This window comes from Siniperca chuatsi, linkage group LG14 (assembly GCF_020085105.1).
Source record: "Siniperca chuatsi isolate FFG_IHB_CAS linkage group LG14, ASM2008510v1, whole genome shotgun sequence".
Taxonomy (NCBI): Eukaryota; Metazoa; Chordata; class Actinopteri; order Centrarchiformes; family Sinipercidae; genus Siniperca; species Siniperca chuatsi.
In genome coordinates, this window is record NC_058055.1 from 21,869,184 (window position 1) to 21,890,634 (window position 21,451).

Genomic DNA, 21,451 nt, shown 5'->3' on the forward strand with positions numbered 1-21,451 from the left:
GCAGAGCTTCAGTATATTCTTCATGCTGCGGATGAAGACAAAAACATGTCCCAACCTTCCACATATGACAGACCTCCGTCTACAGGTATTCTACAAAACACTGCGGGAAACCATTAAAAGTAAAGCTGCGATGGAGGATATATATATATTCTCTAAGCAAAACAATAAATATGGGATCAGACTGTATCAGCAGTATCTGAAGGACTTGACTGGGACATCCCTAAGTTTTGATAAATCAACAATATGTTCTGTGAAACCAATTGCCTCTACAAGGAAATAATTCAAGTTCCCCCCTTTTGCTCGCCTCATATGCACAACTTTATTTGACCAGGTAGACCAAGTCAACTAACAGTAAGAAGCAAATAAGCTGCTACATCAGTCTGGTGCAGTATATTCCATCATCCTTACATTAGAGTCATCGTGCTGGGTCCTCTCTTCTTCTTCGCCTTTTTTAGTGTTGCTCAAAGTGGTCTGGATGTCGTCGTCACTCTTCACCGAGCGAGGGTCTCTTTCAGAGGCTGTGTTGCCCGCAGCGAGCCTCAGGTCAGGGGGTGAGGAGCTGCGCGACGTCTGGCGGCGAAACAGCTCGATGGCCAACCTCTGAAATCAGAAATATGAATCAGTCCAAAAGATTGATAGAGCTGTCGCTGCTAGATGCTAGCTTATTCAGTGCAGCGAGGAAAAATAATAAAGATGGTAATTACACACACAACACCAACAAAACAAACATGTTTGTCTAAAAAATTACCATATAATAATTGTGATATTAGAGCTGCAACAAAATGCAAACAGCTGCAGAAAATTAATCGTCAACTATTTTTGTAATCGATTAATCGTTTAAGTAATTTTTCAAGCAAAAATAACAAACATTTGCTAGTTTCAGCTTCTCATATGAATATTTGCGGCTTTTCTTTGTCTTACATTAAAGTAAATTTAATGTCTTTGGGTTGGTCGAAAACATGTGAAGATGCCACCTTGGACTCTGAGAAACTGAGATGGGCCTTTTTCACTATTTTCTGATGTTTTATAGACCAAATAATTAATCGATTAATTGAGAAAATAACTAGCAGATTAATCAACAATGAAAATTATTGTTGCGATATGTGATATCCTCTTTCAGTGGCCAAGTTTTATGCAAAAACATAGACAACTTTTTTTGTCCTGAAATAAATAAACATAATTATGGTGTTTGAACAATGTTTGGGTGCACAACACGAGTTTGTAATTGTTTGATGCATCAGCAGGTTAGTGAGGTATAAAATGTGACGACCAACCCAGATTCCCTGACTTCACAAAGCTGTTCTCACTTCGAAAGTCTAAAATCTCAAATGGATTCTAACAAGGAGAGAAACACAAGAACACACACTGTACCTCTTTGAGGTTGTTGATCTGCTGGATGTAACCGCTCTGGGCCGATTCCAGCTGGCTGATGTACCAGTACTGATCTCTGCACTTCTGGAAGAAGGTGGGTGAGCGAACCTGGTAGCTGTGGAGCACACACATGAAAACCAATTACACTCTATTACCCTATGACAACAGAACAGCTTTACTACTTGTTTCTTTATTATCAGAGTGGTGCAGGTGAGCATGCTCTACAGAATGATGATGGTGTGTGTGTGTGTGTGTGTGTGAGCCCACCGGAGGACCAGTGTGTCAGTCTGCATGTTCAGGTAGCCCTCGCTGGCCAGAAGGTCCAGTCTGAAGAAGCGGTTGTAGCCCCAGCATTCACCGACCTCGAAGTCGGAGGCAAACTCCCGAATGATGTTCTTGGTTGGGTCACTGGAGGCCTGATGGACCATCTCCACACGGTACTCATACCTACACAGAACCAAGACAACATTACTACACAGGGAAATACACAACGAGAAATGTGAAGAGAAGTGGGATGTCCAGGAGTTTGTAACCTTTTTTATGTTGCTGTGAAAAACAACAAACAGCAAACTGTACAAGACTGTGGAAACAGAGTTCAGCTAAAGCACAGACAGACGCTGTGGAACACTGTTGGCTAATACTGAAAACTAGACATTACTGAACCCTCTTTTCATGTAGGTTAGAAACATTTTCCTTCTTCTGAATGTCATCTTAGATGCAGTCAGACATGCTTAAATGATAAGGCTGGCAATATTCTATATTTTTGTTATTGTCAACAAATCCCATAAAAAGACCGAAAACAACAATGTATTAGTCCTTCTCTCAAAACGTTCTTGACTTCCATTGTGGCTTTCAGTCCCAATATACGTATACTTTCATTTAAAAAAAAAAAAAAGAAAAAAAAAGTGCTAAATGCTTTCCTGAAACAGCTGGTTGCTGTAGTTTTTAGCAAACGTTACTCAAACAGGAGTAAATAGTGTATTTGTTGGTGACTATTCTCAGCCACGGATTATAACACATTTGGTGCTCTCGGGAGTATTTCCAGCAGTCGGACGGTGTATATGGAATATGGGATTGACTCAAAATAAACTACAGTGTGTGTTCATGGTAATGACAGAACATGTGTTTGCTCTACAGCACAAAAAGATATATCAGGCTCTGGATATACAGACAATACTTGTTAGTGGGATCAATTTATTGTTTAATTGTGGTCTTTTCATGGAATTTGTTAATAATAAATAATAAATCAATAAATAAAACATATCTTATCATTTAACTTAACTAAAATAATTCATCCTGTCATGATCACAACAGCTCAGTGGGCTGAGAAGTCCTTGTTGTGCCTGTGTGTCATCATTCTCACATTTTCATCAAAATAAAACTAATTACATTATGTTGGAAAAAGCTAGAACTCTAAAAAGCCACAGTTAAGGCATTTTAAATGTCATAAGTCTGAGGTGAGGTTAAATTAACTATAAAGACAAAGACTGTAGAGTAAGAAAGGAGATTTATTGAGAAAAAAATCATACTTTGATGTTTCAGGGAGTCCAGCAGACAGTTCCAAGAATACAGAGAGGTAGTTTCCACGGACCACACCATTACCATCCTGAGGAAACACATTACAAGAGTTACTAACACAGAGACACGTGGACTGGTTTTGGAAAGTATTTCAGACCCTGTGATATTTTTTATGAATTTCCAGAAATACAGTAACCGATCATCATCACATGGAGAACAAACTAAAACATAAATTGCTGGTGAATACAATTCCTAGGCAAAAGTCCCCTGTGCAAAGCGAGCACATGCATAATTTTTTACTATGATGTGAAAGAACGTCAGTGTGGTGGCTAGCAGCTAACAATTAGCTCACAGAACACATCCTGTTTCCATAGTACGCAACATAGGAAAGGAGCAGGCTGAATATGTAATGTGCATTTATTTGTATGTAATTTATGTGTTAGCTCTATGGCTAGCTAACCCAAGCTAAACTCTTCTAGTACACCCACAAACCATCAGTGTTTCTGTTAAAGAGAGCAAATACAATGGTTATTAATACAGTAAATAATTATTTACCTCAACTGCAGAGAGAACCAGCCCGTCATATGAAACAGGCAGGTCTTTATTTCTAATATTCCCTGTTTTCTAAGCATATTATATCTTATATCTCCTTGTTTTCTGAAGTGCCCCCGTTTGAATTTGCTGTTGATGGTGTTTGTTGTTAATATAAACTCAACATTTCCTCCATGTTTACTTGTTGTCTTAATAAATTCAGGACATACATTTCCTACTAATTCAATAAGTACAACATTAATCATGTTATACTCACCACTTTGCTGCTCTAAGTTTCTCTTTTCTAACAGAAATACTGTTTTCATGGCTTGATGACAACCCCGGTGTCATGTTTTCACACTAAGTATTGCCTGAAACTTCTTTAACTGAAACTCACTTGTTAGAAATTAGATTATTAATAAATGAATTATGACCAAAAAGATAAAAAAGCAATGCACATAATGTAGAAGATAAAGCTCATTCTGAACAGTGTAGCCAGGCTTTAATGGAAAACATCAGTAGATGGGAAACTCACTGGGTAGACTTTGAGTCTCCAGCAGAGCCCAGATATCTGTAGAGGAGGGCTGTAGACCGGGTCAGCCCGCTGCCTCAGGGTGCTACAAACACACAAAAACACACATATCAAACATTGTGGACACAACTTCACATTAGGCTGCTATGACAAGGTATTCCTATTTGAAGCTGTTAATTAGTGATTTTCAACAAAGTGATAGCAGCAGCTCTTTACATCCTATAAACTTTTAGCTGTTTTGATGCATTTACCTTTTGGGGCACCGCTGGGGCCCTCCATGTTTAAGTCTCAACTTTCAAGTTGACAAAGCTCTTGAAATACATTCAGCGGTGGGTGAGACTGCTTCAAAGGACTCCTCATCATCTTTGTAAACAACCACCGAACCCCACTGACTTTCATTTCAGATACACAGCTTTTAATAAAGAGAAAGTCGCAAACTTGCAAAGGTTTGCGTCGTAATAACAGCCACAGTGAATACAGCCACTGTCGGCTACTCTGTGTGACAAAGAAATAGCATAAAGTAATACTGTTTAACTAGTATAACTAGTAATGAAAGATGCAGCTAAAGCAGCTGAATAATTTTGAATATTATCAGCTAAATTTCAAGTTTGTTTAAAAATCTGATTGACACAAAAAATCTGACAAATGATTCTCCTATATATCTTCACAATAATTATAACTCTGCCACTGAAAACGTGTAAAAGTGTAGATACCCCTAAAAAGGTGGATGTATGCACGCTCCACATCTAAAGGGAAAACACTCTCCCTGAAAATAAACTTTTTTTTTTTTAACGGTACAAACTAGACATCTGTCTACTCCTATTTTTAGATTATTTACTAGGACGCACACACAGCTGACAAAATAAATAAATAGTAAACAGCACTGAGGTCTTTTTTATTATTATTATTATTTTTTTATTAACAATGTCTGCTGCAGCAGCTATGGCTAAATGCAACCAAAGAGAGGATTTACCTGAAGTTGACCAGAACAAAAGTGCTGGAGTCATAAGCAGGAACCAGCTCACTGAAAGCACACAGAGGAAGGTTGATTACACACACTGAATAAAGCTGTAGTTTACTCACACTGTCAGGCTGTTCTCTTCTGTATTATCAGTCATCCATAGACATACATACCTAAATACATTAAACATAAATGAATACTCAAAGCAGCATCCTTTCTATTTCTCAATATGTAAGTGTAAACATGGGGTCCAGACATGAAACTACTTTATGAAAAGGAATGGAGGTGGTTGTGTATGTTCCAGTTACGTTTGCACTGTAAAATTCACTTCAAAATGTAACTGAATGTAGCTTGTTTGTGGGATACAGATTTATTTTGTGAGATCAATGACGGTGAAAAAAAGACATTCATTATTTATTACTTATCTACCTCATACTGCAATCCATTTTTCAGCTCCACAATGCAAACATTCATGTTTTTGCATCTGGAAATACTGTGCTCAAACAGTTAGTCAATTGATCAATTTGTTGATCAGAAATTTATTTGACAACAATTTTGATAATGGATGAATAATTTGTCATTTATCAATCAAACATTTTCAGTTTCCAGCTTTTCAAATGTGAATATCTGCTTCCTGCTCTTCCTGTGTTTTAATATCTTTGGGTTTTGGACAAAATGGGCACTTTTAACTATTTTCAGACATTTTATAGTCTCAAATGATTCATTTATAAATAAATAGATAAATAAATAAATGTGCAGATTACCTGGTGAAGTCAGGAGGGACTGGCGTGGTGACAAAGGACTGCATGGGTTTCCGATGGACCTGCTGGAACATGAGCAGGATCTCTGGGCTCTTGGAGATCAGTTCACTCTTACTGCAGGAGTGAAGCTGTTCAACACACACAAATAGCAAAAAAATCATCATGCAGCTAAAACATCCATGATGGCACATTGTTTTTGGCCTGGATGAAGGAAACAGTTTAATCAATACTTGAGTTTCTGTCAGGAATAGTTGTGTGGATCTCATAGACTGAAGCAAATTCAATTAGCATCTTTATATGCAATGAATGATCCAGTGCGATGTAACTAATATTAGTTTTGCGACCGTTTACAATATCCCAGTAGGTATACCTGTACTTACTCCAGTATTGGAAGAAAAAGATGGTGTTAACATCTTGTTTAGAATTTCATTTGTCGGTAGGGAACAAATCAACTCCATCAAACAGGCCACGGATTGTTATCAAAGCATTTCTGCATAAACTAAATGTAGTTTATGAGTTTTGATGGATTATTAAAAGGATGAGCAGAGACATAGTCTCTCATAGTCAACAATATGTAAATCCATCTCACGCCACTTTGGCTGTGGCTCTCAGCCCCATTTCCATCAGTTCCTAATGAATACATAGTGCATAAGTCACGAATATATACTTTTTTTTTTTTTTTTTTTTTAAGACTCAGCTGGGCACTGTAGTTTTTAGCAAATGTTACTCAAACAAGAGTAAATACTGTATTTGTTGAGGACTATTTTTAGCTGTGGATTAATACACATTTGATGCTCTAGTGAGTATTTACAGCAGCAGGATTGTGTATGTAGGATTGACTGAAATTAAACTACAAGTGCCCATGTTTATGGTAATGAACAAACTGATGCCACTCAGTAGGTGTGTTTTTAAAAGTTTCTGGACAACAATGGAGCTCTATGGCACAAAGGAACAAGATATATCAGGCTTTGCCTACACAGGCAATATGTATTACTGGAATCAATTCATTGCTGGTCATGGAATTTGTGCAGAATAAGAAAGATATAGAGCATCACCAGACATGTCCTTTAACAGAATACAGTATTCTGTCAATAATCCATCTCTAATTTAGGAAATGCACCTTAACACTGCAAATATTTCTGTAATATAATAGCAATTTTATTTCAATCCTACAGTTAATTACATCAAGTTAACCAAACTACATGTGCTACAGTAGCATCTGTCGATTTGTTGCACACTCAGTGCAGACAATCTCGGCTCCATGGCCTGCTGGTCCTATTTGTAATATAACATGAAAGAAATGCTGTATAATAGCTCCACTAAAATGAATATGCAAAATGTGAGAAATTGCTTACAGCGAAGAACCCACATAGAATTCACACCAACTCTGCAGCGAACACAAGTCTCTCATTGTTTTGATTTCACAGCTTGGAACTTTACTATATGGTTCACTGATCTTAGGAATCTCGTTTCCAGCAGCAGCGGGCAGCTGTTGCAACAAACAACCCCAGAGAAACCCACTGCACAGTACCAGCCCTGCACCAAACCAGGAAGCAAAACAAGGCTAAAAGGAGAGCGAATACTGGACACAGCTGGACACAAACATGAGCTTAAATTAATGATAATTCATGTCTGTTGGATGTGTAAATAAGCAACTGTATGCTAACGTGTTAGCAATAACAACTTTATTAGTACAGTAGCTAATCTGTCAGCTTGTAGTTCTTCTGCACCTCAAATATACAGTAATTTGGTATTAGAAATAGTTAGCTATTTAACTATTAAAATATAGAATCTGATCATTGTTTTGATGGTGGGAGGGGATTTAAGATACACCTTGCTGTAGACTACCAACCTGATGCTCCACCTCCTGCAGGAGAGACTCCAGCAGCTCCGTCTCCTGGGTCAAGGACGTCTTCTGGCCTGGTGGGGAGGAACGCATTTCTATTTTCAGCGTACTCGTGCTGAACGTCAGCCCTGATGGAGGCTGGTGAGTGTGAGTGGTTGGGTGTGCAGGTTGTGTATGTGGGCGCTGAGTGCATGCATCCACTCAGTTCAGATACATATTTCATATATATATTGCCCGTAGCTATAAAAAGCTGCCTCTGATTGCTTTCAGACGGGAGTCTACAAACTGTAGTGCCAGTTAAGGTGTTTTGCATCAACAAGAGCCCCTTCCAGACATGGAATACTTAACATTGCTGTCTTCATCTAGCTGTTAAAGGGATGGCTTTTTGTCATTCAGACGTAGGTGACCTTTACGTTAATGTCTCTTATGGCTTTATTCAGACATGACAATGACAGAAAGAGCCACATGCTCGTGCAGTATTTGGCATCTGTGATAAAACTTATTGAAGACTTAATTAATGACCATTTCATCATTTATTGGGTAGAGAATTCTACTGTCTCATATATAACTTTATAACAACAAGAGCACAAGCATAGAGTGACAAGACGTTGTGTAGGACCTTAATTCCTATTTACTCTCATGCTGTAAAGCATTTTGCAGGATATCCATTCACTCATTTATCCATGCAGGTGGCATGGATGTAAGTTGAAAGTGTAAGGAACCTCTTTTGCCCCGCACCGTGACAACAACTTTGAAATGGCTATTTCAGTGTGTTTCCTAGTTTATTAAACTGATTTTATTTTGTTTGAGCACAGAAGATGATACTGCACTTGAGAAATGTATTACAGTGATCATCGAGAGAACAAGATACATATTTAATGTCTTTGTTTATTGCGCTGCTGCAGCCTTTACGTTAATCTGACAACATTCAATTCAGACTTGTGCTGTGTTGAAAGTGTTACAGAAATATTAACAGTTTTGACATAGTAAGATTGCCATTGTGACTTCTACGTAAAAGTGACTCTTAGTCAGACATGAGAACAACATGTAAAATTTCCATCACATTTATGTAATGAGGTGCTTGTCTGAAAGGGGCTAAGGATTCATTTAAATTAAGACTAAGGTTATTTAATAGTTCAGGTAAAATTGGCTTAAATGACAAAACCAGATTTAAAATTTAAAATCAACTGTGTTTCACCATTTAAAGTTAAATTCTGGTTTAATAAAACTCAATGTAAAGATTTAAACTACTGATAAATACCAATGTAGCTGGCAAAAATACTTAACACTGACAAAAAAATTCCGTCTAAATAAAACCATCAGTGTGTAAAATGCACTTTTCAGCTGTTAGGCGTGTCTTATAAACCCAGAATCAACACAGCTGCTTTGTGACAGTGAAGTGTCCAGGAGTCTTACCCATGAGGGTGATGAGTTTGTTCTTGAGCTGGTTGTCTAGACGAGCGATCATCATTTCCACAGCATTTCGGATCTCTCGGACCCTCTCGTCTTTCGCTCCCCTGACAGCCTCCACATTCCTCTCCTGACCCACAGACACACACACACACGCACACACAAGCTGACCAACAAGTGCAATTTTAACACTTCAGCTTCATCTACCAGATGTCAGTTCTCAAAAGAAATATCAACATGTTAGTGCCATCTAGTGGATGTCAGCCACACTTGAACCCCAAACTACCTGAACTTTCAACCATTTCTGTAAAATGTTTTAAAAATGTAACTAATTTATCACATTTACACTAAATCTTTTTTAAAGCAAGGTATTTTTATGTTTTTCTAGTCCTCTAGTCAGTTCCTTGATCCTCAAGTAAGTAAAGTGGTAGCTGAATGACTCCATGACCTCAATCATGACCATGGAATCACCAACTGTATTTTGTTAGATATTGTAAGCAGTTGACATTAAAGGGATAGTTAGTTCGGGTTTTTTGAAGTGGGGTTGTATGAGGTACTTATCCATAGTCAGTGTATTACCTACAGTAGATAGCGGTCAGCACGCCTCCAGTTTGGAGAAGCAGCGAGTTGTACTAGCACGGAAGCTAAGCAATGCATTTCTGTGGACAGGGTCAGCAGCAGAACATATTTTAGCCACCTAAAGAAGGCCTATCTAAAAATACACACACACACATACATATACATACATACATACATACATACATACATACACATACCTTATACAACCCCACTTCAAAAAAAACAAAATATCCCTTTAATAAACGTGAAATTTTAGGGAGGACCTGACAGATGGTTTGATGATTACTGTGGTTTCTCAGGGTTTTTTCCCCCTCATTGCCTCATACAAGCAAAAAACAATCCTCACTGAAAACACATTTTTTATAGGTTCATCATCTCTCTTCAAAAAAATAACCGTGGCTCATTAACTGTGTTTCATGTTTTACTTAACTGATTTTATTTTTCAGTGCATGAGAAATGCTATTTTTTGAAATGCTTGATTTGTTACAGTGCTGTCTTTAGAAGGTAGAACAAGAAACACATTTATTATCCGCCTCTCTACATTTAACCCTGTGCTGTTGATGCATCTGTTACTGCGTCTGCTTTCAATTCATACTTGAGCAGTTACAGTTACTGTCTGAACCAGTAAAATTCCTTGCTTTGTGACTATATTTTTGTATTATGGCAACATGTAAAACTGCACATTTACTGCTAACTCTTGGCTACTTTCTTGCACTGAGCACATTTAACAAATCTGCCCAAAAGATTACGAGATATTGGGCCTCATGCAAGAACCACTGGTATGAGCAGATTTGTCACTTGTCACATTCATGAATTTTCACATAGGTCAAACAAATTTCAAGAGTAGTCCAGACCTGTTGTACGAGTCTGTGGAAAAACACCGGTTTCACTTAAGAATTATAAGGCCTTAATCTGAATGGATTTAATGAGATACAGAAATCCACTATTACTTCAACTATTCTGTTCACCATATCATCATCACTGGTAAATTTACTGAGAGGTTTGACAATGTTTTTTTAAAGATATGATTTTATTGGGATATTTTGGCATTTCAGTAGTTGCTAGGAAAATTCTCACTCCGACAGCTGCCTCAGGACCTTAATGTAAGTTGCTGTCACGTACTATATATTATTCTCCTCCTCTATCACTGTCACGTCCCCTTGATCGCCTCCCCCCCTTGAGGTCCATTGTTTGCATAGATGACAATTTGGCCAAAGGGTGGCGCTACAGGAAAGCTCACAAGAGCATCCAAAATAGAGGTTTCATCCTCTAAGAAGATTGAAAGTGACCAGCAAATGTCATGGCCATTGGTCTTTTAGATTTTGCTATTTCTTGTATAAAAAGAAACAAGCAGTCCTCACCACTTCCTGTACCAGACTGATAAGCTCCATGAGGCGACGGCGGAGTTTGGCAACCTCCTCCTTCACTTTAGTCACATGCTGCTCGTAGATCTCCACCAGAGGCTTGAAGGTGTGGCCACCATGCTAGACACAAAAAAAACCCACCAATCATTGTCTTGTTCCAGTATATCAAATTTGAAATTTCGCCACTTTTTTGTATTTTATGTCATTGTAAATTGACTATCCTGGGGTTTTGGACTGTTGGTCAGACAAAGCAAGCTATTGTAAAGACATCACCTTGGGCATTAGGAAATTCTGATTTACTATTTGACCTTTTATAGACCAAACCATTAATCAATTAATTGAAAAAATATTCAGCAGATTAAGTAATGAATAGTAATGAAAATAATCATTAGTTGAAATCCTACTTTTGCTCTCTGGAAAATTGTTAATTGTAAGTGATTGTTATGGGTGTTTATTGTTTGCATACAAAGTTACAATCTAAAAATAAAATATGTGAAACGTTACCATGCCTCCCCACAGAGCACACTGGTGACAGATGCATTTCTTACAGGTCCAACAGAAAACACTCAGCTTCTCATGGTGGTTCTCACATCTGCAAAGCAATAATGACAGGACACCAACATGACATACACACAGAAAAAGCTTTTTTAGAATCTTTTTTTAAACCAGTCATCGCTCAAAATGTTGGCCTGTTTTACTTCAGAGTTTCTACAAAGTTTATGAAAACTCAAAGTTTATAAATGCAGGAGACAGCTGATAACAGTGATGGATATGGTGAAGGAGGAGCAGGAGGAAGAACATGTAGAATGTGTTGGAGGAGAAGCAAGACAAAACAAGCAGTATGAACACTAGGGTCAAATACCGGGAATTGGGATCCTGGTATTTCTTGGGAATTTTTACAAAAAAATCTGCTCGTTTCCTGGGAAAAATACCTGCAGGAACCCAGGATTTTTAGCGTGTGTGTGTGTGTTTGTTTGCATACTGAAACAAAGACACCTTCTCCAAACCTCATTAACACTACCACGTAACCGACTCTGAAATGCCATTATTAAATAACTAGATCAACTTTTCAGCTGCAGGTTTCAGCATGCAGTTTACAGACCAGCTGTGTGTTTAAATATTGTTTTCAGGGTTGCCAACTTTCACGCTTTTGAGGTGAGCAGCCCTGTTTCAGACGCTATCTCAATCTCTTACACCACCCAAACAAATCTCTTGCCAAATAAGAGTAAGCAAAAAAGCCACTCCTTGAAGCAAAATATATTTATATAGGCACACACGACAACATCTGAACATCAGACTCATCTCTGCATTTAAGCACAGAGCGTCTATAAACACTGCAGGGAGTGCAAAACCCACAATTTTTGTAATTTTCATAATTTCCTCTCCAAAAACCACAAATACCCTCTCATGTATATTGAGTTTTGTCTCTTTCACTTTGCTCTACAATTTCGTATCTAATGCAGTTTGAAATTTCCATTTAAATGCAACTTTTAATGATTAAGGCAGAGGCTGTAACAGGCAGATTAAAGGCTGAGTCTTACTAATAAAGTGTCTCACGTCACTGAATGCAATCCAGGGTTTTCCAGAAACATCAATACTGATGTTTAATTTGTTGCACACAACTGTTTGCATGTAGTATTCTTTCCTTTGAGTTTATTAAATACCTATAAGCTTAAATGCTTAAAAACGTAAATGTCCCGACACGCTGACAGGATCTAAAAATGTTCTTTGTTTTTCTAAATACCGGACAGGTTAGCCATTAAACACAGATTCCAAGTTTATACTGTGAAATCATTTGTAACATAGCGACCATCCTCAAGATGAGTCCTGAGCTCCTTTAGAGCTGTGGGGACATTTTTATTTTGAGCAGAAGATTAGACGATTGCCAGTGTGTTTTTCCAAAGATAGTGTAAATTGTACAGAAATTGGGAAAGTAATATGTAGTAATATGGAGGTGCGCACTTGTCCTTGTCGTTGTCCTCATGCTTGGTGAGGCTGCAGAGCTGCAGGGTGTCCAGCTGCTGGGTCACTTCCTCTGCCCAGCGACAGTTGACCAGCTCCCTCAGCTGGAGTGGAGCCCTGTGTGTTGACGTACACACGTCCTTTAATACTTTACCATATGGCACACACCTTACAACGTAACAAACATTAAACAATACCAAGTTGCTGAAATAGAACTTATCCAGAGGTTGTTTGCCTCTTTCACTCCTTTACACAAGTGGTGTTCGTATTATTCTCGTCCACAGGACTCTTACAGTACACAGTGGTACATATCATCATCATAGTTGACAGCATCCCTAAAGGAACAATGGTTTTATTAATCTTACCTTTTTATTGTTTGAATATGGTCATGTCACTCTGTGGTCATGTTATGTCCTGAGGTTACTAGTTTTGTTTTATGTATACTCATCAAAGCAAATTCCTATCAAATACGTTGAAATGGCAATAAACTATTAAATCTTGAAAGATGCAACTGAATGGGACATGACATGACATGTCCTCTACGCTGGTTACACTTCTATGAAAAATAATTTTCCCGTATCATGTTTTCTTTAAAATTGCACACTATGAAAACTGATAGACAGTAAGGAGGGTTGCAGATGTGTGTTAGTAGGTGCTTACCGACAGTGTGGACACTGGGCTCTCTGCTCTGTCAACCATCGCTGTCAAACAAGAGATTCCAGTTTAATGATAACTGCATCTAAATACAACCAGTGCAAACATGCTGCCCTTTTCAATTACATACAGTCAGGATATCTTGGCCTGTGGTGTTTCGATTTGACCATTCTTGTTTTGTTTTTTTAAACTGTCTCTTGTGAGTTCCCCTATTTTATGGAAGTGCAATACCCTGTTCAGGATACCAAACCGTGCATGCAACTTTCCTTTAACCCCACAAAATTAAGCTTATATCTGTCCTGTTCTGCCAGAACTGATTCTGAGAAATGCAGGCTAGCAAAATGTATGCACAATTAAGTTTTTGTGCACATGGGTTCCACTTTGCCCCACCCAATAAATTATGTAATTGAAAATATATATTTAATAGAAGCCGACTCCACTTTTGAAATAATTCACACATAAACACAACACTTTTTGAAGGTTTTGTTTATGTCCCCCCCATGTATTCTGCTCAGTGGTCTGAACCGTTGCATATACAAAACGAAGTGGCAATTTGGGAAATCAACGATTTACTTCATGCTGATACCTTTGCTTGCTATTGTACTACGTTTCCCAGATTCCATCACTGTAGCATATCTGTAGCATGTGAGTTTTCAGTGAGTCTAGTGGCTGGTGACTGGTGACCATAGGCTAGTCCTGTGCCTTCTAAGTAATTTTGTTCAAACAAAGATAAAGTCTACCCATCAACAGAATAAAATGTTTAAAAACGTAACCAGACTGTGTTTACCTTCTCAAGTGAATTAACTTATCCCCAGCCAGATCCATATTTAGAGCTAGCTAGCTTGCAGTTACATTGATCATAACCGTAAAACTTCTTGAGAAAATTCCATGTTTGTGGTCCCCTCCCTAAGTTGTAATAAGATCTGCACCCTTGTTTGTGTGTAATACCAGAATGTACTACTAATAGCAGAATGTAGAGTGGTGCTGTGAAGAGGAAATTCTCTGAGCCCAGCCTGGTGGAAACAGACTTACTCGTATGCAGCTAAAGCAGCAGAGTTTGGAGCAGTGTGGGCAGAGACGAGCATCCCTCAGTTTCTCCATGCAGATGAAGCAGCGAAACACCTCAGCGATGCTCTGCACAGGGACAGAAGAGAGATGAGTAGGCTCAGTTTGACACTAACTATAGCCGCAGAAGTATCCGCAGAGTTGAATCAACATCACTCGGACAGTGTCAACAAAAACTAAACATCATATGTTTCACAAAGGTTAGCAGATTTATAGCAAAGCTGTTTTAATGGATTATGTTGGATTGTACAGTTGTACTTAATAAGTGTCGAGTAAAACAGACGTATAATATCCATTTTTATGCAGATGATACAATCTTGTATGCACATGAATCTAAATGTATTCTACTGAAGCTGCCTCAGTATCTCACATCTCTTCTCAAATGTAAAGCCACTGTTCATTGGACCAGATCCCAGGACTGGCTAACTCTTGATACCATGAGTAAATACTGAACTTGGGAACTGCCTTCCAGTACTTTGCACCTTATAAATGGAATGAGTTACAAAGTACGCTAAAACTTGAAAGTCTCATTCCATTGGATGAATTTAAACTTCTTGTACCTCTTTAGAGATGTCTGTGATTGTTTCTGATGCAGTTTGTATGTGCTTCTGTGTGACTGGCTGTGTTTTGTTGTGTGTCTTATCTCTGTTCTTGTCTTTCTGCTGTACTCAGGTCTCTCTTGCAGAAGAGATCTTGATCTCAATGAAACTATCTGATTAGATATGGTTATAATAAAACAGATCAAATAAAATAATAAAAAATGTATACTGCATTTATCAAAATGAATGTATTTTGTTATTGTAGGTGGTTCCTAGCGATTTGCAACTTTTGTAACTGATTATGATCTGTTCTGATTACCAGGAGAAATTACTTTTGGATAAGATCAACAAGCTACAACATGAGCGAAGCTGAATTTGAAGCCAGCAAATGCTTTTATAGATTGATCTCAAAATTATGATGATTTTTTTTATTGTACTTTACTCTCAGAAACACTCATTGTTAATTTGCCCTTTATCTTGAATGGCAGTTCAAGCAGCAGCCTTCAGTCATTGGCCGGGGATCCCAAAAGGTCAGGGCAGATCAGGGTGTTTTCCAAAACAATGTTTGACCTTTGACTTCTCTGGTCGTGCCTCTACAGCACTCTATCAGACTTCATCATCCAGCTGTTGGCCTGATCAATCAGCCCAGCTGACTCACTTTTAACACCTGATACACTGTCCAGTCTTCAGACATTAGAAGCATTAGTAGGGAAGTGAATGATAAAGCATCTCCAGCTACATGATCTGAGGTGTGTGATACATACCTCAACACTTTGTTCATCCATTTCAGCCAGTTTGAAGTTCTTGATCTCAGGAACAAATCAAAGGGAGTCGTAGCCAGTGGTCTAAAAAGAAAAGCAATGTTTAAGTAACTAACTTTAATTGTGCTTTAAGCTTAAGCATCCCAGGATTCACACTTTTTTATATTTAATATTTCTGTTAATCACTCTTAGTCATTGTTTAATTTCAAATCCAATGCATGCTAGAGTAGAGAGCCAAAACAACACAAATGTGCCACTGTACTACTACTTACAGACTGCAGTGTATATTTAATGTCACTGCTGACCATTTAAAAAAAAGAAATACCATTTTAGGTTTTTGTATGTTTTACCCACCTTCCAGGAAGCCACATTAGTTTCCAGGTCACTTTCAAGAGAGTTTAAACTTGTTTGGAAATAGTTTGGCCAGGTAATCCTTCACAGGGAACAGCATTTCTGCTTTTAATGTTATCTAAGTAATCACCCCGTGGCAATACAATGCAGATGTTTCAAATCAATCATCATTTAGCTGCATTACCATCTGATGATCTCTTTAAAAACAATTAAAGAAGACATAGAATTCACTGCACAGTTCAAGTTTCAAGTATCTACAAGTTCATATCATAACTGAAACCAATGGCTGCCTAGAAGGTATGAATAAAACAAGTGAAACTGAAGCACGTTTTACACCACTTCTAAAAACTTCTATCAGTAAGTCTTTTCTTAAATTTTTGTGAAAAGTGTTTAGCCTGTTTTTGTTTTGTGTGTATGCTCCACATCGTTTTATCATGTGATCTACTTGATCTGTGATCTCTAACATTTTTTCTGGTAGTCTCATTATTTTAGCATTATGTGTTATTTTCTACTGTTAAGCATTTAGTTACTCTGTTTTAAAAAAAAAGTAGTATACATATACAGTTATAGCTAAACACTGAAGCATGCTTAAAAATATGCTTGATAGTCATGTGAAGTATGCATAATTTGTTGTAAAAAGGCTACAACATTTGTATGGTACTTCAAGAAATGCATATTAATGCTACATGGAAGCTACAAAATACAGTTTTCATTGCCAAAAGGTGTCACCGTTAGCTTGTAGTCAGTGCCAAACTGCCAGCCAACATAAAAAGGCCCAGCATCAGCAGACACACTTACAACTACCTGTCATGACAAGAGCTATCTTTGGTGGTAATACAATGCCTATTAACATAAATCAGCGGGCTCAACAGGGGTAACCACAACAGAGAAAATATTTATATAGAATTGTGAGGCTAGCTAGCTAGCTTGCTGGCATTAGCAGGATGGCTCATTTACCTTCCCAGAGACTCGACTTCGTCTGTCACACCTGATAAACACACGACTGGAAGAAGCCTAAACTACATTATCTATCCTAGCACACACAGCATGCGTTGTCTCCGCTGGTTTAGCTACCATCAAAGACCGAATACGTCCAGTAGCTGTGTCAAGGCAGAAGTTATACTATGCTTCACAAGGGAAGGAAAAACCGCTGCTTTTTGCCCTAAATTGAAGATGTAGCTGTAGCGCTTGCTCTGAAGCTGTCTGTCCCCTAGCAATCACCAATCAAATAGCTCCTTTTCTTCTTCTCTTGGTTTTATTGTTTCGCGTTTGTCAGACGGTTTAAAGGGCATTACCGCCACCTACTGGACTAGCCGCAGAATCACAGAGTTAATGCACAAAGCTGCTGCTGGCGCAGGCGTCCTGGGCACATAAATAAATAAATAAATAATCGAATAAAAGAAAATGTTGTCGATAGATGAAGGTCGATTATTGCGCTTGGCTACTTTTTTGACTCAAAAATCACATCAAAATACAGCGTTTAATGCCTTTAAGATCTCTGTACCAGGCTGATTATTATCAATACTGTCCTTCACAACTGTTTGTAGAATGTATAATGTGTTTAAGAGCTGAAATGATTAGTCATTTGAGAAAATTAATCAGCAACAATTTTGATTATTGATTAATCATTTAAATAATTTTCCAAGCAAAAATATCAAACAATCTCTTTGTCCAGCTTCTTAAATGTTCTCTGTTTTATTTCAATTTCATTCCAGGGCTGACTTGGTGGTGGCCAAGAGATTATGTACAGAAAAAGATTAAAGGAGTTTCTCTGGCCTTGTGTTTAAGGCGGAGCTGTGTTCAATAACTTGACCAAATGCTTTACATACTGTGCTGTGTGTGCAATATGTTATTTTGTTGTTGAATGGAGCGTGCTGATTGGGTCTCTTCAGGAGGAAGGCTGATCTCTGACAGTGAGCACAGAGTGAGTGGGCGTGTCCTTTTTTACTGCGGCTGGCTAGACCTGGCTGTGACTGCTGAAACAACACTATGCCATGGCTATGGCTTTTTGGCTGTGTTTGTGACTGTCTGGCTTCTGTTTTACAAAACCTAAGATAGTAACATTGGCCAAGAAAGCGCCCTAAAGCCACACACTCCCACCAGGACTTGAACCTGGTACATCAGTGGAGTTCAGCGATACCTTGGCCATGCCTCTGGTCAAAGTGTGGAGAACTATCTAGCCTTCTCCTCTAGTTAGCTCAGCAGAGCGCATCCTCACTGCTCTACAGGAGTTGTAAACTCGAGCAGCAAAGTCCTGTATCCACAAGCTTGAGCTTGTCCCTCTGCCACCACTCATGTTCCAAGACAAACACCAGCACACCAGCCTTCACTTGACCAGTGTAGCAGCTAGTTGGTGAGGACAGATGTGGCAGAGGTGACGGCATGTAGTTTCTAGAGCAGCAACAAAACACAGAGACGCCTTCTAGCGAAATATGTGTGTAACCCGCTGAAGGTTGTCTAGATGTAAGATTAGAAGACCTTGGGGTGTCTCAGTTTCTTGAGATATGCTGAATGGAGACTGGATTCTGTATTTTAGACCACATAGCAAAGAAGAGCCATACACGCCCCTCTTTGTGACATTGTTTTCTTGAGTACATCAAGCCTATTGGAAGTGTTTTGATCAAGCAAAACCTATGCAGCCAGTGTTGTATAGAATTTGCTCCAGCTGGCGCCAGTACTTAAATATGAATATTAAGACAACTGAGGCTGACCAGAGTATTTCTTCAGTTGTTAAAATATAGACCGACCTGAATGTATGATTTTATTCATCAATGGGTGTTATGTTTGTGTCAGTGTCTATAAAGGAAACATTGCATACTAACGTCCTCACATTGTTAGATCTATATGGCATAATGTGTCAGTCTCAGCCCTGCTCCATATCTTGTCTACATGTTCTCCTTATGTCTGAGTGGGTCTCCTCCAACACACTCTATATTGCCTAGAGTACTATATTAATGTAGTATGGTTTGAAATGTAGTAAAATACGGACATGTTTTATTACTAGTCTTGGATAGAATGAAACAATACTTGTTATTTTATCAAAAGTTACTTAAAAAAAACAGGCTCAATGCGTCACCTGAAGGATTAAATGAGCAGAAGATTGTCACCATTGCCAAATTAATCTGCCTACTTGTTAGCAGTGATGGAAAGTACATTCACTCAAGTACTGTACTTAAGTACAGTTTTGAGGTACTTGTACTTTACTTAAGTATTTCTATTTTATGCTACTTTATACTTATACTCCACTACATTTCAGAGAGAAATATTGTACTTTTTAACTCACCTACATTTATTTAACAGCTATAGCTGTTAAAAAGTGGAATAAATAAAAGATTAAGATCTTATATAGAAAACGTGATCAGTTTATAAACTGCATTGTTGTAGATTAAACTATCCAACAGTATAGAAATTAGTTTAAATTATCTCCACCTCCACCACAAACTACAACAGTAAAATGCTACTTACACATTAATGCATCAGAATTAATAATCAAATAATATGATACATAATAATATAACACTCACAGGGGCCATGTTTCTGCATTATGAGTACTTTTACTTTTAGCTGATGATACTTCTGTACTTTTACTTGAGTACGTTTTTGAATGTAGCACTTTTACTTGTAATGGTAAGTAAAATGATCTGAGTACTTCTTCCACCGGTACAATTAGATCAAACCACTTTCCAAAATATAAACTTTGACAAAAAGAGAGAGGGAACTATGAGGGAGCAGCTCTGGTCTCTCTCAGTGTGCTTGGTATTGTAAGAAAGTCAGTGCCTGTGTTATAGTATAATAATTACAGTATTGTCATTATTAAGTGTTCAGACCCTCTTGGAATTTTTTGGCTTATTATTAAATGGATAATGTGCTGAGCCGGCTTTAAAAGTTCAACAGTAGAGGCAGACTGATTTCAGTGACTTATTGATAAAGAAAGGCTTAGAGGTAGGCACAGGTAGGTAGGCAGGCAGGTATTGATCCAGGTAGGCAGGTTCTGGTCCAGGTTAAGGAAGCTCAAAAGCAAAAACACAAGGCAAGAAAGCAACATTGCAACTAGGACGAACTGACAAACTGAAAAATGGAAGTGGACCGGTATATGTAGAGAGTGACTGATGAGGGAATGAGATGCAGGTGAGGAGGTGCACGGGGAAGGCCAGGAAACTGCAGAGCAGGAAGTGGGAACAAGTGTGAAGATGGGTGGGGCAGTCAGGTGACGGAAAGGAGGGAAAGTCCAAGTCCCATCTGTTGGATAGATGGGAAATGGCCATGAAGGGGTCTGGGCAATTCCACAATGAAGAAATATGACACATCCTGCACCATGTAGGTATGACAAGTAACCACAGCACACAGATTTACAGTACAATTTAAAGGTATGTGTACTTTAGTATTTGCATTTTATGCTACTTTGTACTTCTGCTCCACCACAGTTGAGAGGGAAATATTGTACTTTTTACTTCACTACATTTATTTGACAACATTTTGTAGATTCAGATTATTAATACAAAATATAAATCAACTAATATATTATAATATATTATTATGGATTAAGCTACCCAGCAGTTTATAAAGTAATAAAACGTGGCCCCATCTTTACCAGCTGCAACATTAGTGCTGCTTACACATTAATGTATCACTAATTATAATTCAGTGATATAATAAACATTATTCTGAAATGGGCCATTCTGCATAATGGGTACTTTTACTTTTGGCACTTTAAGTATATTTTAATGCTAATACTTAACTTTTAATACTTCATATACATTTAGCTTATAAAATTTCTGTACTTTTAGTTAAGTAAGTTTTTGAATGCAGGACCACTTGTAACAGAGTATTTTACATTATAGTATTTCTACTTTTACCGAAGTAAAGGATCTGTGTACCACACATCTCACCCAGTGAGTGCTGCTGTATGATAAGTAGCTAGTGACTACAACTGTGAAATAAATGTAGTGGAGTAAAAAGTACAGTATTGTCCGAGGATATGTAGTGGAGTAGACGTTTAAAGTATCATAAAATGGAAATACTCCAGTAAAGTACCTAAAATTGTACAATACTTAGGTAACTGTACTTAATTACATTCCACCACTGATGTCCCTGTAGAATAAAAGAAGATTTAGGAACAAGAAAGAAGTGTACGGGAATCTTTTCATCCTTTTGTGCAGATTATTGTTACCCAGCACCTTCAAAGTATTCATGGACGTGCGTGTGCCTCCTGATGATTGCAACACAATGTCACAAATCCAATTCCT

The 21,451-nt window shown here is 38.0% G+C and overlaps 1 protein-coding gene across 2 annotated transcripts in view; it reads right to left on the reverse strand.

The window, feature by feature from the left end:
• trim37 (tripartite motif containing 37) overlaps nucleotides 1-17,438 on the reverse strand; it is a 30,872-nt gene extending 13,434 nt beyond the window's left edge. Inside the window, exons 1-16 of one of the 2 annotated variants that reach the window (XM_044221705.1) lie at nucleotides 17,163-17,438; nucleotides 15,858-15,938; nucleotides 14,522-14,623; nucleotides 13,496-13,536; nucleotides 12,836-12,952; nucleotides 11,378-11,465; nucleotides 10,871-10,993; nucleotides 8,937-9,096; nucleotides 7,527-7,594; nucleotides 5,678-5,802; nucleotides 4,926-4,976; nucleotides 3,956-4,037; nucleotides 2,901-2,977; nucleotides 1,639-1,818; nucleotides 1,372-1,486; nucleotides 409-600 (exon numbers count right to left, since the gene is read on the reverse strand). In XM_044221705.1, the coding sequence (XP_044077640.1) occupies nucleotides 409-600; nucleotides 1,372-1,486; nucleotides 1,639-1,818; nucleotides 2,901-2,977; nucleotides 3,956-4,037; nucleotides 4,926-4,976; nucleotides 5,678-5,802; nucleotides 7,527-7,594; nucleotides 8,937-9,096; nucleotides 10,871-10,993; nucleotides 11,378-11,465; nucleotides 12,836-12,952; nucleotides 13,496-13,536; nucleotides 14,522-14,623; nucleotides 15,858-15,878 (1,542 nt within the window). In that variant the 5' untranslated portion in view covers nucleotides 15,879-15,938; nucleotides 17,163-17,438. The remainder of the gene's footprint in view (nucleotides 1-408; nucleotides 601-1,371; nucleotides 1,487-1,638; nucleotides 1,819-2,900; nucleotides 2,978-3,955; nucleotides 4,038-4,925; nucleotides 4,977-5,677; nucleotides 5,803-7,526; nucleotides 7,595-8,936; nucleotides 9,097-10,870; nucleotides 10,994-11,377; nucleotides 11,466-12,835; nucleotides 12,953-13,495; nucleotides 13,537-14,521; nucleotides 14,624-15,857; nucleotides 15,939-17,162) is intronic. The other variant, XM_044221706.1, reaches the window with a different exon arrangement.
• Nucleotides 17,439-21,451: the final 4,013 nt, after the last annotated feature.